Source organism: Cynocephalus volans, chromosome X, assembly GCF_027409185.1.
Source record: "Cynocephalus volans isolate mCynVol1 chromosome X, mCynVol1.pri, whole genome shotgun sequence".
Taxonomy (NCBI): domain Eukaryota; kingdom Metazoa; phylum Chordata; class Mammalia; order Dermoptera; family Cynocephalidae; genus Cynocephalus; species Cynocephalus volans.
In genome coordinates, this window is record NC_084478.1 from 13223010 (window position 1) to 13236811 (window position 13802).

The 13802-nt window shown below is 45.8% G+C and overlaps 1 protein-coding gene across 1 annotated transcript in view; it reads right to left on the reverse strand.

The window, feature by feature from the left end:
- LOC134366937 (H(+)/Cl(-) exchange transporter 4-like) overlaps positions 1–13802 on the reverse strand; it is a 59968-nt gene that overhangs the window by 31940 nt on the left and 14226 nt on the right. The window contains exons 5-9 of the mRNA XM_063083510.1: positions 9730–9936; positions 9530–9610; positions 7906–8451; positions 5050–5236; positions 3691–4089 (exon numbers count right to left, since the gene is read on the reverse strand). Coding sequence (XP_062939580.1) covers positions 3691–4089; positions 5050–5236; positions 7906–8451; positions 9530–9610; positions 9730–9936 — 1420 coding nt within the window. The remainder of the gene's footprint in view (positions 1–3690; positions 4090–5049; positions 5237–7905; positions 8452–9529; positions 9611–9729; positions 9937–13802) is intronic.

The following is a 13802-nucleotide window of genomic DNA, read 5'->3' on the forward strand; positions in this document are numbered from 1 at the left end:
GTAAAGTTGTTTCAGTTCTTTATATATTCGGGATATTAGTTTAATTTTACTTTTTAAAAAACCTAATAGTCCTTATTTTTAAATGTTTTAAAGTTAAAGTAGTTAAACTTTTTTATAACTGTCTTTAACATAGGAGGTTTGTCATATATTCCACTAGAGCTACTCTCAGTGACCACAGCCCCTGAAATATGATGTACATTTTATGAGCAGCCGCTGAGGTTATTCACCTTGACATTCTACTTTCTAGCAGCAATATAAGGATACTTCAAAAGTTCATGGAAAGATTCATACAACCTTTAATTCTATTTTCCCATGAACTTTTTGAAGTACCCTTGTACACAGAGGGCGTAATCCATAGCATTTGTAAGATGAATTTTACAAACTGTGATAGGCCAAGAAATTTTAAAAGACTAGAAATAATCACACATCTGGTAAGCTACTAAGTGGCTTTAGAGCAATGGTTCTCAATTGGGAGCAATTTTGCCCCGACTCCCCACCCCCAGGGGACATTTGGCAATGTCTGGAGACATTTTTGGTTGTCACAATTGGGACGGGGAGGTGCTCCTGGCAACTGGTGGGTGGAGGCCAGGGATGCTGCTAAACATCCTACAGTGCATAGGACAGTTCCCACCACAGAGAACGATCCAGCCCCAAATGTCCATCGTGCTAAGGTTGAGAACCCCTACTTTAGAGTAATTATGTGTTTAGGGAGGTAATACTTTACCATCTTGTTAACTAAAAATGCTTCCATGAAACAGACGTAATTAATGAAAAAGTTTAAAATAAAAACTTGGAAGCAACCACAGTAGCGGTCGGTACGTAGATGAAAGGATAAAAAAGTAAACACTATATAGAAGAAAAAGCATATTATCTTATGACAGGTTATTGTCTACCAAAGCATGGAAAAGTCCCCCTGCACATCCATCTGTATATCTATATCTATATCTACATATTTACATATATGTATATGTATATTTTAACATCCGCAGCAGAAAGAAGTAGATGGCCCTACTGTTCCCCATGATCTAGTCCAATCATCAACAGCCCACCCAGGCAGACACCTCTGTACCTCTGAATAGCTTGTCCAACAGATGTGACACTTATCCTCTTGTTCAGTCCTGGATGTGGACCCCTTTCTGCAAGTGAGCACCTTCCACGTGCTGAAGAGTCATCATTCAATCATCCACCAGACGAGGAGATGAGGTCCCTCCACTCTTTTCCGCCACCCTACCCTTCCCTCCTTTCATCGCCTCTGTGGCTCCCACTGAGGCCTCTCCGAAGCCTTCCTGGCTTAACTGCACAACTCAAGACTAGAAGAGCCTGAGCCCCGCTGAGTACAGAAAGAGCCTCATACTTGCAAAGAGAAACGAGAGGCCAAGTCCCATTCACCAGGAATTGGAACACGGGTCACGTACGGCCCCATGTCTTAACATGTGGTGACGAAGATGGCCACATTGCCTGGGCAGTGCTAACTAAGCGCCCTCTAGCAGAGACGTAGCTGTGCTTTGGTATTCCAGAGACGGATTGAAAATAAAACATTTTCAACTTCATGTGAGCGGTTGTTACAATTGTAAACATGATGTGTGAGAAAACTCCTCATTTACCTCAATCACCATTCTTTTCTTATCGCAACTATCTTGCATCTGTCTGTAATCTTTGCTCCCAATTCCCCTAAAAGTGACACTGGCTAAATGTGAATGTCACATTTCTATACTCATAAAAGGGCAGATAATTCCTCAAGTACAGGTCATGAATTTCTCCCCTATAGTACAGGGACTCTTCTCTTTCCACAGACCAGGAAAACAGCTCTTGTGATTCCTCAGAGCAACACACTCCTTGCTTTGGCACGAACTGTGTAAATAGCTGCTTCTGTACTATTACGGGTCTGACTGAAAGCACACAGGTACTATTGACACTGCGTGGTGCCTCTTCAGACGCTCCAAACACAGCTTCTAGGAGAGCGCGTGGTGGGCAAGCCTAAGGGTCTTCCCTCACCACTTGACGACAGTTAGTGCTTCCCCCTTGACTACAGTAATGGGTTTCAGCGAAATTAGTCAGCTGTCTCTTAGCAGCTGTGCCTGCAACCACACAATAGATAGTGGATGCTGTGACATTTATTACTTTAGTTTTTAAGTTTCAACCTTTGCTTAAAGGATTTCAGGGACTGAATACATTTTTTAAAGGCTGCTGATTACATTACTTTAAAAGAAACCCAACCCTACTTAAACAACTTTAAAAAACTCGTTATTTATAAGGCAATATTTAGGCCTGAAAGCACCTACCTGTTAAGGGACAGGACTTATATTAAAGCAACAAACAGTGAACACAAACTGAACAGTGAAGCACAAACTTGCTATGGTGTCTAAAATACAAAATCAATTTTTGCTTTGGGGGAGGTAAAAATGTTTGAACAACAAGCTAAATTAGAGGCCATATCTTATGGTTATCTTATAAAGCCTTTGATGGAGATACGTTAAAGATATTTTAAAAGCTACTTAACATTGGGAAGAGGATTTAGCAGTTGAAGGGAAGCACCTTAGAAATAAAAATCAAAGGGCAGGGAGAAGCAAGCAGTTTCGTCTGGTGAAGACATGCTCGCGGTGAGGCAATCGGCAACGAGACCAGGGCAAGTCCCATTGATGAGCGTTACGAATACTCTGGAAGATGGCACGCACAGTAAAAATCATCACATGCGCACGGAAGCCGGCCATGGGCCCCCGACTACCACAGGATGCTGAATGCCGTGCAGATCGCGGAGCGAGGATGCTGAGCAGATGGCATTGGCCACGTGCCGGTGCAAGGGCTATGCTGGCCTCCGCCCCTCCTGCATCTTGAGGTCCAGCAGGGCTCCATCTCCGAGGCTCACTGCTCCTCCCTGCCCGGGGCTTCCAACCACTCACGCCCAGGCCTCTGGCCCTCAGTGCCCTCTGTCTGCGGAATCCTTCCTCCTGCTCCCCTTCCAAAGAGGCCGACCCTAGGTTGCTGGGGCCCACAGGCTTGCTCCTCTGAAGTGCCCCCACATGGGCATCGCCCGTTCTCTCCTCCACCAACTCAACAGCCTGGCCCTCGGTGCAGCTGATTTCAGTTGGAAAACGAGGAGGAAAATAATCACAGAGCGGACTCGAGCGATATCATTTACCCATGTGGCCGCTAACAGCCGGATCACATGTAATGCCATGAAGTGAAGGAAAGCCTGTGCAGTGGCAGGGAGGTGGCAGGGCAGAGACCTCACAAGCACCAGCGGCTGCACAGCCCACCTGAAAGTCTCTCTCTGAGAGCAGCTCGGCCCGGGCTACTCACATCTCTTCCTGAGCTTCATCCAGCACTTCCCCCAAAAGGCGGCATCTGCAGCTTGCCTCCCAGAGGAGCGGGCGCAGGGGGCTGCTTGCAAACACGTGGTCCCTTTCCAGCCACACAAGAGTTGGGTCTGAGCCCTTGTGCTTCACAGAGTGACTTGGGGGCCAGCAGCATCGGCATCAATGGAGAGCCCGTGAGGAGCGCAGTCTGGGACCCGCTCCAGACCTGCTCCATCAGCGTCTGCATTTCCACCAGATCCCCGGGTGACCACGCACACACGAACGCTTGCGAGCCCCTGGCGTGACGCGCATTCTCGCGCACCTCTCTGATCACTGGGGGGCACAGAGCTGCCTCTTGGCTCCTGACAAAAGGCGAGCTGCCCTCTTTACTCACTTATTGCGAGAATCAGCTCCCTCCGCTGGGCAAATCCAATGAGGCGCTCGGAGTCTCTGGAGACCACCACAGGGAAGCCGTTGTAGTCAGTGTCCTTGATGAGCGTCTCCATGTCCTCCACGGTCATGCGGTCCTGGGTGAGCACCGACAGCGGCGGCTCTCCCCGCCGGGGCCGCATGACATCAGTGGCCAGTGTGCAGTGGGTGAACTCGTCCTTCACATCCAGGAAGGGGTAGCCGTTCAAGTGGATGTGGGCCTCGTAGATGCCTTCCTTCCCAAAGGCATTGGCCACCAACTTGCTGGTCACAGCCGCCACCATGAGGGGCACAATGTACTCCAGACCACCCGTGAACTCGAACATGATGACCACCAACGACACTGTCATCCTGGTAACTCCACCTGCAACACAAGACACAAGTGAGATTCCGAAGCCCGACCCCGGACCCTCGGGAGGGCATGATGTGTGGAAATGGATAGATGGCTGTAAATGCTCCTCACACGTGTTCCAAGGGGACATTCCCACATGCCGCCCATGCTCAGGCCTCAGGAACAGATGCCAGGTTCTGTTCAACGTGGCATCGCATCAGGGAGCTGTAAGTCACACCTGGCTGGGGGCTCTGCTCCAACGAGAGACCCTGGCTTGTCCACTCACCTAGGCCCACACGTCTGGCTTTTGGGCGAGTGGATCTGACTGAACAAGCAATCCCATAAGCCTTATAATTTTAGGATTCTTAGGGACTAGAGAGAGGAGAGAGACCCAGCTTTTTGTCCTTTGGTATTCAAAGGGAGAATCCATACTGACTCCTGGTCTTCCAGGGAGTTTAAACCAAGGTTTCTCAACTTCAGCACTAGGGACATTTGGGACTGGAGCATTCTTTGTTGTCAGGGGCTGTCTTGTACACTATAGCATGTTTAGCAGCATCTCTGGTCTCTACCCAATAGATGCAAGTGGCACCTCCCTCCCCAGGTGTGACAACCTAAAGTGTCTTCAGATACTGCCAAGTGTCCCTGAAAGGCAGAATCACTCCTGGTTAAGAACTACTGTTCTAGGTGGTATGGCTGTAAGATGGTGGAGACTCCATCAGCCTGGGCCCCTGAATGACTGGGTGGGAAGAATCTTCTGTTCACCCATGTTTTTTACATATATATATATTTGTGTGTGTGTGTGTGTGTGTATATAGTGAGCAAGATATAAGACTTGGTGTGTGAGCCACCGAGATTTGGGGGGATTCTCGTTATAGCAGCACAACCTAGCCTATCATGAGTAATGCAAATGTTCAAGTCCACGCCTTCCTCCTCGCCAGTCCTCTAAACCAGCTCAGTGCCCCCACCCCCTCCCTGCCCCACCCGTGGTTGTACCTAGGCAGGCTGCAGCTCCCACCATTGCGTAAAGCCCTGGTGTGACGCAGTCTGCTCCGGGCCTGCACCAGTTCCGGAAGATGATCCAGTCATGGTGATGGTAAGCCAGCTGCTCCACGCCGATGCCCACCATCCTGCCCGCCATTGCTCCCACGGCCATGCTGGGGATGAGGAGGCCCGACGGGATCTCGAGGGAGCACAGAGAAAAGCAGCATGAGGGAAGGCAGCTGAGTCCCCCTTCCCGATCTCCAGGAAAAACGGTGCCCCCTCGACAAGCTTGCATTTTGCTCAGCCTTCAAAGGAGGCACAGCTCTTCAAAATCAGTCAGCTGGGAAAAGGTGGGACAAGTGATTTGACCTCCTTAGTCGGTCGCATCTACTGCAACATGGAGAGAATGCCCTTTTACACTTTCATTTCTTCCCCTGCAAAGTCTGGCCCAGTTTGCCTGCTGTGGATTAAAGAATGATAAGCCCCGGTGCAAATACCATTCAAAGTGAACATCTGTCACTTGAGACACTCGTGACTTTCTCTCTCCCCTTGCCATGTCATGCAGATTGGCTTCTAATATTAAATGCCAAGCCACAGCATGAAAATGGAAAAGGGCCTGCAACTGCTCCCTGGTAAAATTAAGAAGTTGAACGCACCATCGCAGCTGCCCCCGATCTTCCAAAAAGCTTTCAAAGGCTTCCCGCTCTGTTTATAGACAGTGGATACCAGTCAGAGAGAGACGAGGGAGGCAGTTCCATTTTCCTAACCAACTACATCTTCCGAGAAGTATCCTGAATATATTCTAGCCACATTAGCGGCAGCAAAGAAACAGACTATGTAAACTGAATGATCTTAGAAGTAGCGTGTTGCTTACTTTGCTGGCTGCTAATGCATTTTAGTTTGTCTGGTGACCGTACATGTGATATAGGACACTCCCAACTACTCTGTGTTCATTGAGACGTGAGTGCAGACCCTGAGCCACAGCTGCATTTATGTCGCCCCAGGCGGTCATCAGTCTGAGGATGCCAGGCGAACTGAAGTTCAGAACCTTGGGTGTGATTTCTAGAGTTTGGAATATTCCTTAGGAAATTGCTCCTATATGGGCTCCCCCTTAGTCCACAGCCATTTAATCCCCTGTAACTTCAAAGTAAAGTCTCAGCAAGCACCAGAAGATGCTCCAGCATCTTCCTTGGGCACAAAAATAAATTCCTTTGCAAGGAGATGATGGATCAGACACAGTCAGGTGTTTAATAAAGTCTACCCATCCTTGTTCTTAAGGCACAGATTCGGGTTTGTGTTTGACCACTACACACCTAGAGACACCGTTTCTTAGACTTTTTTTGAAAAAGACAATTCATAGAAATACCACACAGAAAGCAAAAGTAATGGAACACATCAGGGGCTCTGGGGGGTGGGTAATGTTGTGCTTCTGGTCCTGGGTGCTGGTTACACAAGCGTGTGGGTTTTGTGAAAATTCATTAAGCTGTATGCATCTCTATATGATACTCTTTTATCACACTCTAACACTCTAATAAAAGTTTCATTTTGTTTTTAAGTAAGCAATAGCAGCACTATTCACAATAGCCAAAAGGTGGAAACAACCCAAATGTCCATCAAAGGATGAGTGGATAAACAACGTGTGGGGCAGTCTACAGAGAGGAACACTCTTCAGCCAGAAAAGGAATGAAGGGCTGACACGTGCTACATCATGGATAAGCCTTGAAAACACTGTGCTAAGTGAAAAAAGCCAGTCCCACAAGGACGGTCCGAAATGAATTAATTTAATTAAAATGAACTGTCCGAAATAGGCAAACCCATAGAGACAGAAAGCAGATTGGTGGTTGCCAGGGGCTGCTGGGGCAGAGAACAGGGAGGGACTGCTAATGGACATGGGGTCTCCTATGAAGGGGATGAAAATGTTCTGAAACTTGACTGAGGTGACGGTTGCACAACATTGTGAATGTACTTAATACCACTAACATGTACACTTTAAAATGATCAATTTCAGGTTATGTAAACTTTACCTCAATTTTTTTTAAAAAAAAGCAATAACAACTTAATGTCAGTTTCCATAAAAGAAAGCTCTTTAGGAACGGCTTTCAACGTATGTCTGACTTTAATGCAGTGTTTAAAAGCAGGAAGAAAGAAGCTGTCTCTTCTCTGGCTTTAGGAACAAAAATGAGGAAAGCACACGGTGTCATCCACAGCTCTTGAGGACACCCCTCAACAGGAGACGATGTGTGCAAAGAGCCCCCGTCGTGGCCCCAGCCCCACCCAGACTGGGAGGCCATCACGTGGTGTGCAGCGTAGGTGCTGCCACACAGTCTCAGAACTCTGGGTTTGCGTCTGTCTCTCCCAGAGGCATGTGCTCTTTACGGGCAGCATTCTGTTTCGAGTGCTGTACACCTTGGACTTAGCACAAAGCCTAGATACAGCAGATGCTCAATGCATGCTCAACGATCCAAACTGGGCCACACACGGGCTTGTCCCACCACCTGGCATCACCCCGCCAGCAGGCAAAGCTGTGGCCACCCCTGGTCTGGGAGTGAGATGAAGTGAGCTCCATGCCCAGCTCTGTCTCCCATATGCTGTGGGTCTGATTAGGCCACTCTGGGTCTCTGAGCCTCAGCTTCCTCACTTGTAAAATGGGATTAAAACCTCATTTCACAGGCTTGCTGGTTATTAAAGAATTGTGTCCTGATGATTGAAAGAATGTCAAGTGCCCAGCACATGAGAACATTCAAGAAAGGTCGGATCCCCTTTTCCTCCCATGACAATTTTGTTCAGGAGAGTAGGGTGCTGTTCCCAGAAGGACTTGGGTTCTTCCCCCCACCAGCACCCACCCTCACTTTCTTACCCTTCACTTACCTTCATGCCAAAGGTAAATATGGTGATGACGATTTTGAAGATCAGCGCCAGGGCCAGCTGCCACATGGCCGTGTAAACGCCAAACCCAGCTGGCCGGTCTGGAATGTCATCCACAGGCCGGGTCATGTTGGGGTCATTGATGTAGTCACACAGCTGGGAGGACTCAAAGGCCCCACAGTCGTTGAACATCTCAGAAATGAGCTCACTGGTGCTCTGGCGTGTGTACGGATTGGGGTAGGCAATGACAGCGGTGATGGCAGTCACCACAATGACCTCCAGCACCGGGTACTTCCCTAGCTGGGTGGTCTTGTGCCTCCTGCACCAGGCGATGTTGCAGCGGATGAAGAGGGTTCCCCACAAGCCCCCAAACACCCCAAGCAGAATGAAGGGGAAGAGTTCAGCCATGTGCCAGGGCGTGTGATATTCCACATAAAAGAGAACAAGGTGGCTGTTCCCAAAGCAATTGATGGATCGCAACGTGAAGGCCGCCACCAGGGCCGTGAATAATGACATCCACGATGTCTCCGAGAGAAAGTAGTAACTGATCTGGAATAAAGAAGTCGCAAATTAGTGACTGGCCAGAGAAAGAGCTGCTCAGAGTTCAGGCCCTTTGGTCAGCAGCCACCTGCTGGTGCCCACCGTGAGACACACTGGGACCAAACATGGACGATCGGCACTCACTTCATCAGTCAGTCCAGGCTTGACTATGACAAAATGCACCAACGAAGATACCAAAGGGATCTAATTGTGTCTAAAAGTAAAATGGATACTGAGCAAGGTGGCTTAAGCCACTTTTTTTAAGAGAAAAATAGTTAATCATAATTCTGTTCATAGCACAGAGACCCTCCTAAAAGCAAATAAACCTCTGGATTTGATTCAGGGGTTGGAAAACTCTGGCCCACACGTCAACTCTGGCCCACCAAAAGTATTCATAAGGCACACGAGTTAAGAATGGTTTTTACATTTTTAAATGGTTGGAGGAGAAAAAAATGTTTTTTTGAGTTGAACTACTCAGAAGAACAATATTTTGTGACGTGAAAACTATAGAAAATTCTAATTTCACGGTAAAAGGCCACAAAGAAAGTTAAAAGTGCATAATGATAAACACACACACACACACACACACACGAACACACATAGGATATTAAAAAAAGAAAATTCTAATTTCAGTGATCATGGGAACATAGCCATGCCCATTCACAAACTATGTGTTGTCTATGGCTGTTTTCATGCCACATGGCCAAGTTGGGCAGTTGCAGCAGAAACTGTGTGGCCCACAGAGCCTGAAATATTTCCCATTTGGCCCTTTACGGAAAACGTTTGCCAACCAGCTAACCCCTGGAATGATCCATTCGCGTTACCAAAACCAAAAATGCTTAATTCAGTTGGCTCTGAGAAACACTGAAGACAATATAAATCTTCAAAAAAAGTCATGTTGGCAATTTTAAAAGCAATATTTTTAAATGGCAGAAATTGTAGCTCCTTAATTAACTGCAGGAATCTTATGCAACCCTTCTTTGAATGTACTCCTCACAGGGCAGGAGACGAAGGCTCACTGCTGTGCCAGTCATCCACGGGTCCTTGCCTCTCAGCCCCACGCATTCCCTCTGCTGCCCCTTCTCACCTCTTCCAGACTGAAAAGCACACCCCCGATCGGAGCACCAAAGGCCACGGAGACTCCCGCCGCAGCTGCGGCTGAAAGCACCTGCAAGGCAAACAGTTACGTATGAGCTCCGGGCCCTCCGTGAACACCAGCGTGTGCAGGCAAGACCACGGAGGGCTGTGGGCAGAACGCTTTCCTGCAGCGGAAGCTGGCCAGCTCACCTTGCGCCTCTTGCCCTCGTTTTTGCTGTACTTAGAGAAAAGTCTGCTGAAGAAGTTGCCACAGCAACAAGCCACGTGCACCAGCGGCCCTTCTTTCCCAAGGCTCAGGCCGGATGACACTACCAGCACCAGGGCGACCATCTTAATTAGCAGGGTCCACTTCCCCAAGTAGCCCCTTTTGATGAAGCCGCTCAGAATGGTCCTGATCTGAAACAGAGGATCGAGAATGAGAGGGAATGAACTGTTTCAATGCACGGCCAGGAAAATAGCTGTAATTCCTCTGAGAGGCATTTTTAAAGTTTTGATTCACAAAGTCATGTGGAAGACAGGCTCTTTTGGTTTTCCATTTGTCTATATTATATTAACAGAAACTTACATGAATATATAATTTTATATTAACAGAAACATTGAAAAATTCAATGCAAGGAAACTTTAAGAATTCCCAAAGTACTAAAAGATCACAGGACTGAATAACTCACTTCTAAGGTCTCATTTTAGTCGTGATGTTTTGTCCTGTTCACATTACCCTTTGCTGTGTTGAGAAGAGATATACAAGGGGTCTTCAAAAAGTTCATGGAAAGATTCGTATTATCTTTAATTCCATTTTTCCACAAACTTTTTGAAGTATCCTCATATACCTATGATTTTAACCGCTACCTTTTGACTCTTGGAAGATATCCCAGAGAAATGACAGGGAGAGCTGGCCAGCTACATGACAGAGCAAACAGAGTGAAGGAGTTTAGAATACGCCACCCAGAGTATGCCACTCTGGCAGATTGACTATTTGAGTTACAGGCACTCAGAAAACAGCAGGTGCAAGATCTCTCTGACCTTCATTTTGTTTCTTAAAAGAAGGAGATGAAATTCACATGTGAAAGATGTCCTTCATGTACGAGAAGGAGAGTGTCATTCTTATCATCAAGGATGGGAAGTTGAGGCCAAAGCAATTCTGTACAAACCAACGTTGTTAGACTAGCCCTTATCCTCCTAGTCACGTCTCTGTCAGTACCCGAGCCCAAGCCCCTTTACCCTGTCACATTTTCATAGTTGACTACTCTTTGTCCAATGCAGCATATAAGTGCACAACTCTAACTGCGTCTTCAGGTCTTCATTTCCTTATGAAGGGTCCCATGTCATATAAAACATATTAAATAAATGTGTATGTTTTTCTCCTATGGATCTGTCTTACATCAACTTAATTCTCAGGCCCAGCCAAAAACCCCTAAAAGGGTAGAGGTAAAATCCTGCCTCCCCCACAAGAGCAAAACGTCAGTTGAACTTTAGGTCAAGGGTTGGCAAACTATGGCCCGTGGGCCAAATCTAGCTTGTTGCCTATTTTTATATGACCCACAAGCTAAGAATGGTTTTTACATTATTTAAAGTAATAGAAATATCACATAAAGTAAGAAAAAATTACTAGCCCTTCAGTGAGAATAGTTGCTCCATCCTGCCTCTTGGCCCATAGGCCTAAAATATTGACTCTCTATCCTTTATAAGAAAAGTTTGCTGGCCCCTGCTGGAGGCGATAGGTAAAATGGGTGTTTACTGTCCAATTCCTTCAACTTTTCTATATGTTTGAAAATATTCTTAACACAGCATTGGAAAAGGAAGAAGACGCTCAGCATTCTAATAACGCACCTTTGGGGGATATACAGATGTTTGAATCCATGGCAACCCCTTTTCTTTTGCCTAATCCTATCTCTTGTATTGAAAAGGACTTTGACTACAGGGAGCATTGTCTTGCTCCATTTTCAGACCTGCCGCATTTTGTAAATGCCAAGTAATGGCTTTCTTCCTAAAGGCATGCTTGAGCATTTTGCCTAAGGCTTTGAGAATTCAACTCAGTGCCAATCTCAGTGACTAACTTCATACACTGTGGTCCTCTCCCCCAAAATTGTGTCCTTTAGGATACAGAAACATTACCATGGCTACATAACCTCTACCTCCAACCTCTCCCACAATTCGCTAAAATGGGGTGAATGTTTATGAACGAGCTGGCAATTTACAAGCCTGTAATCACAGATAAATTAGACGCCAAGTGAGTTACTCCATGAATTTCGTGGTCGATTTCTTTTCCCATTGTGTAATACATAACGGGACAGTGTTATCGCTTATCAGTGCCATTTACATAACTTCAAAGTGCCTCCTTGTGGACACTGCTCTGCCAAGTATTCAATTTCTCAAGTAGCTATTACAGTCCTTCACAACCTCAGCACTCATCAGAATCACTGGGAATTAGGAAATATTAAGAATTGGCTCTCCCCAGAGAGATTTGATGTAATTGGCCCCAGGTGCATCCAGGGTATGAGGAGTTGTACAGCCTCCCCAGGTGAATCTACAATGCAGCCCAGGTGGGGAACCACAGTTCCATTCCGGGAAAATGTAGCACAGGTAGCCCTAATTTCTCAATATTTAAGAGACGGACCTGAAACACTCTTGGTTCTTTCACAAATTCCTGCTACTGAGCATCATGTCACCTATGGTGACTTGGGGAGGGTCATGAAGTCAGTGAATCTTCAGATTGTTAAAGGGGTGTGCACAGGACCATTTTCATCTCAGGAGCAGGCGAGGGAAAGAGCCCATGCGAGCAGGTCGTGCGTGTCTTCCTGAAGAACTCAATGAGCTCCTCCCTACAGGACACGCCAGAGGCCTCCTAGCTGCGCAGTCAGCTGGTGTTTCTTGAATGAGCCTTTAAGTGATGGCAAACTAGTGGTGGCGAAACCAGGCCTTAACAGGTGGTGGTTGGCCTAATGGATCCTGTGCTCTGGGGATCTCAGATCCCTTTATTTAAGGGATGTTTTATTATGCCTGCCACAATCCTGCCCTTTTGTGTTGCCTTGAATAAAATTCTCTATAATTTTTTGTCAGTTAGTTAATGTGGATTTGGACCCCAGGGTACAGTTTAAAAGCATAATAGCACTTAGAAAATTACAAGCATCTAAATTACCTGAGCCTTTGCCAACCATGGCATGTGGTAAGTTGAACAGTGTAATAGGTATTTTCTAATTCTCTAAAATGATTTGACAACATTCTCATGATCAAATTAGGGACTAAAGAGGGAAAATTCATTCCCAATAGATGCCAAAATCCAATGACTTGCTTTAACTTGGATTCATTGAGACTGAAGCAAGCAGGGCTTTCACAAGGTGTATTGCAGTGGATTTGTGACTTGGTATTTTTAACTTTAAAACCAGAACACTTTCTGTTAAGTAAATATTTGTAAGAGTGTTCATTTCTTGTAATGAACGGAAACATCAACTCAGAGTAAGTTCTGAGAAGACATGATTTCATATACGAGGATACTTCAAAAAGTTCGTGGAAAGATTTGTATTTTAAGTCTATTTTTCCACGACCTTCTTGAAGTCCTTGTATAGTTGATAGTGGTTCTACTGATAAAGCGAACAGAAGCAGAAAGAGAGACTCTTACCCAGTTCTCTCTAAATTCCCAAATCCAAGAAACTATGAGTGTTCACTTTTAAATATGCTTTACAGAGCTTATACCTAAGAAGGCAGCACCTACCCCACTTGGAGTATTCAAGACACATAAAAAACTTTTCTCTAAGTTTGCATTTTAAAAAATGTTTCCAAAGAACCTTAATTTTAAATAATAAAAATGTGATCCAGTTTATTTTTATTTATTTATTTATTTTTATTTTTTTTCTCCAAAGGTTTATTTTTTTTTTTCTCCAAAGGTTTATTTCATTTTATTTTTTTAAATTTTATTTTGTCGATATACATTGTGGCTGATTATTGCTCCCCATCACCAAAACCTCCCTCCCTTCTCCCTCCCCCCCTCCCCCCAACAATGTCCTTCCTGTTTGCTTGTCGTATCAACTTCAAGTAATTGTGGATGTTATATCTCCTTCCACCCCCCCCCCCGGTTTTGTGTGTGTGTGTGTGTGTGTGTGTGTGTGTGTGAATTTATATATTAATTTTCAGCTCCCACCAATAAGTGAGAACATGTGGTATTTCTCTTTCTGTGCCTGACTTATTTCACTTAATATGTTTTGGAATCAAATGCTACGAGGATGAGCAATTTTTTAAATGTATGTAGGCACATTGCATTCAAAGTT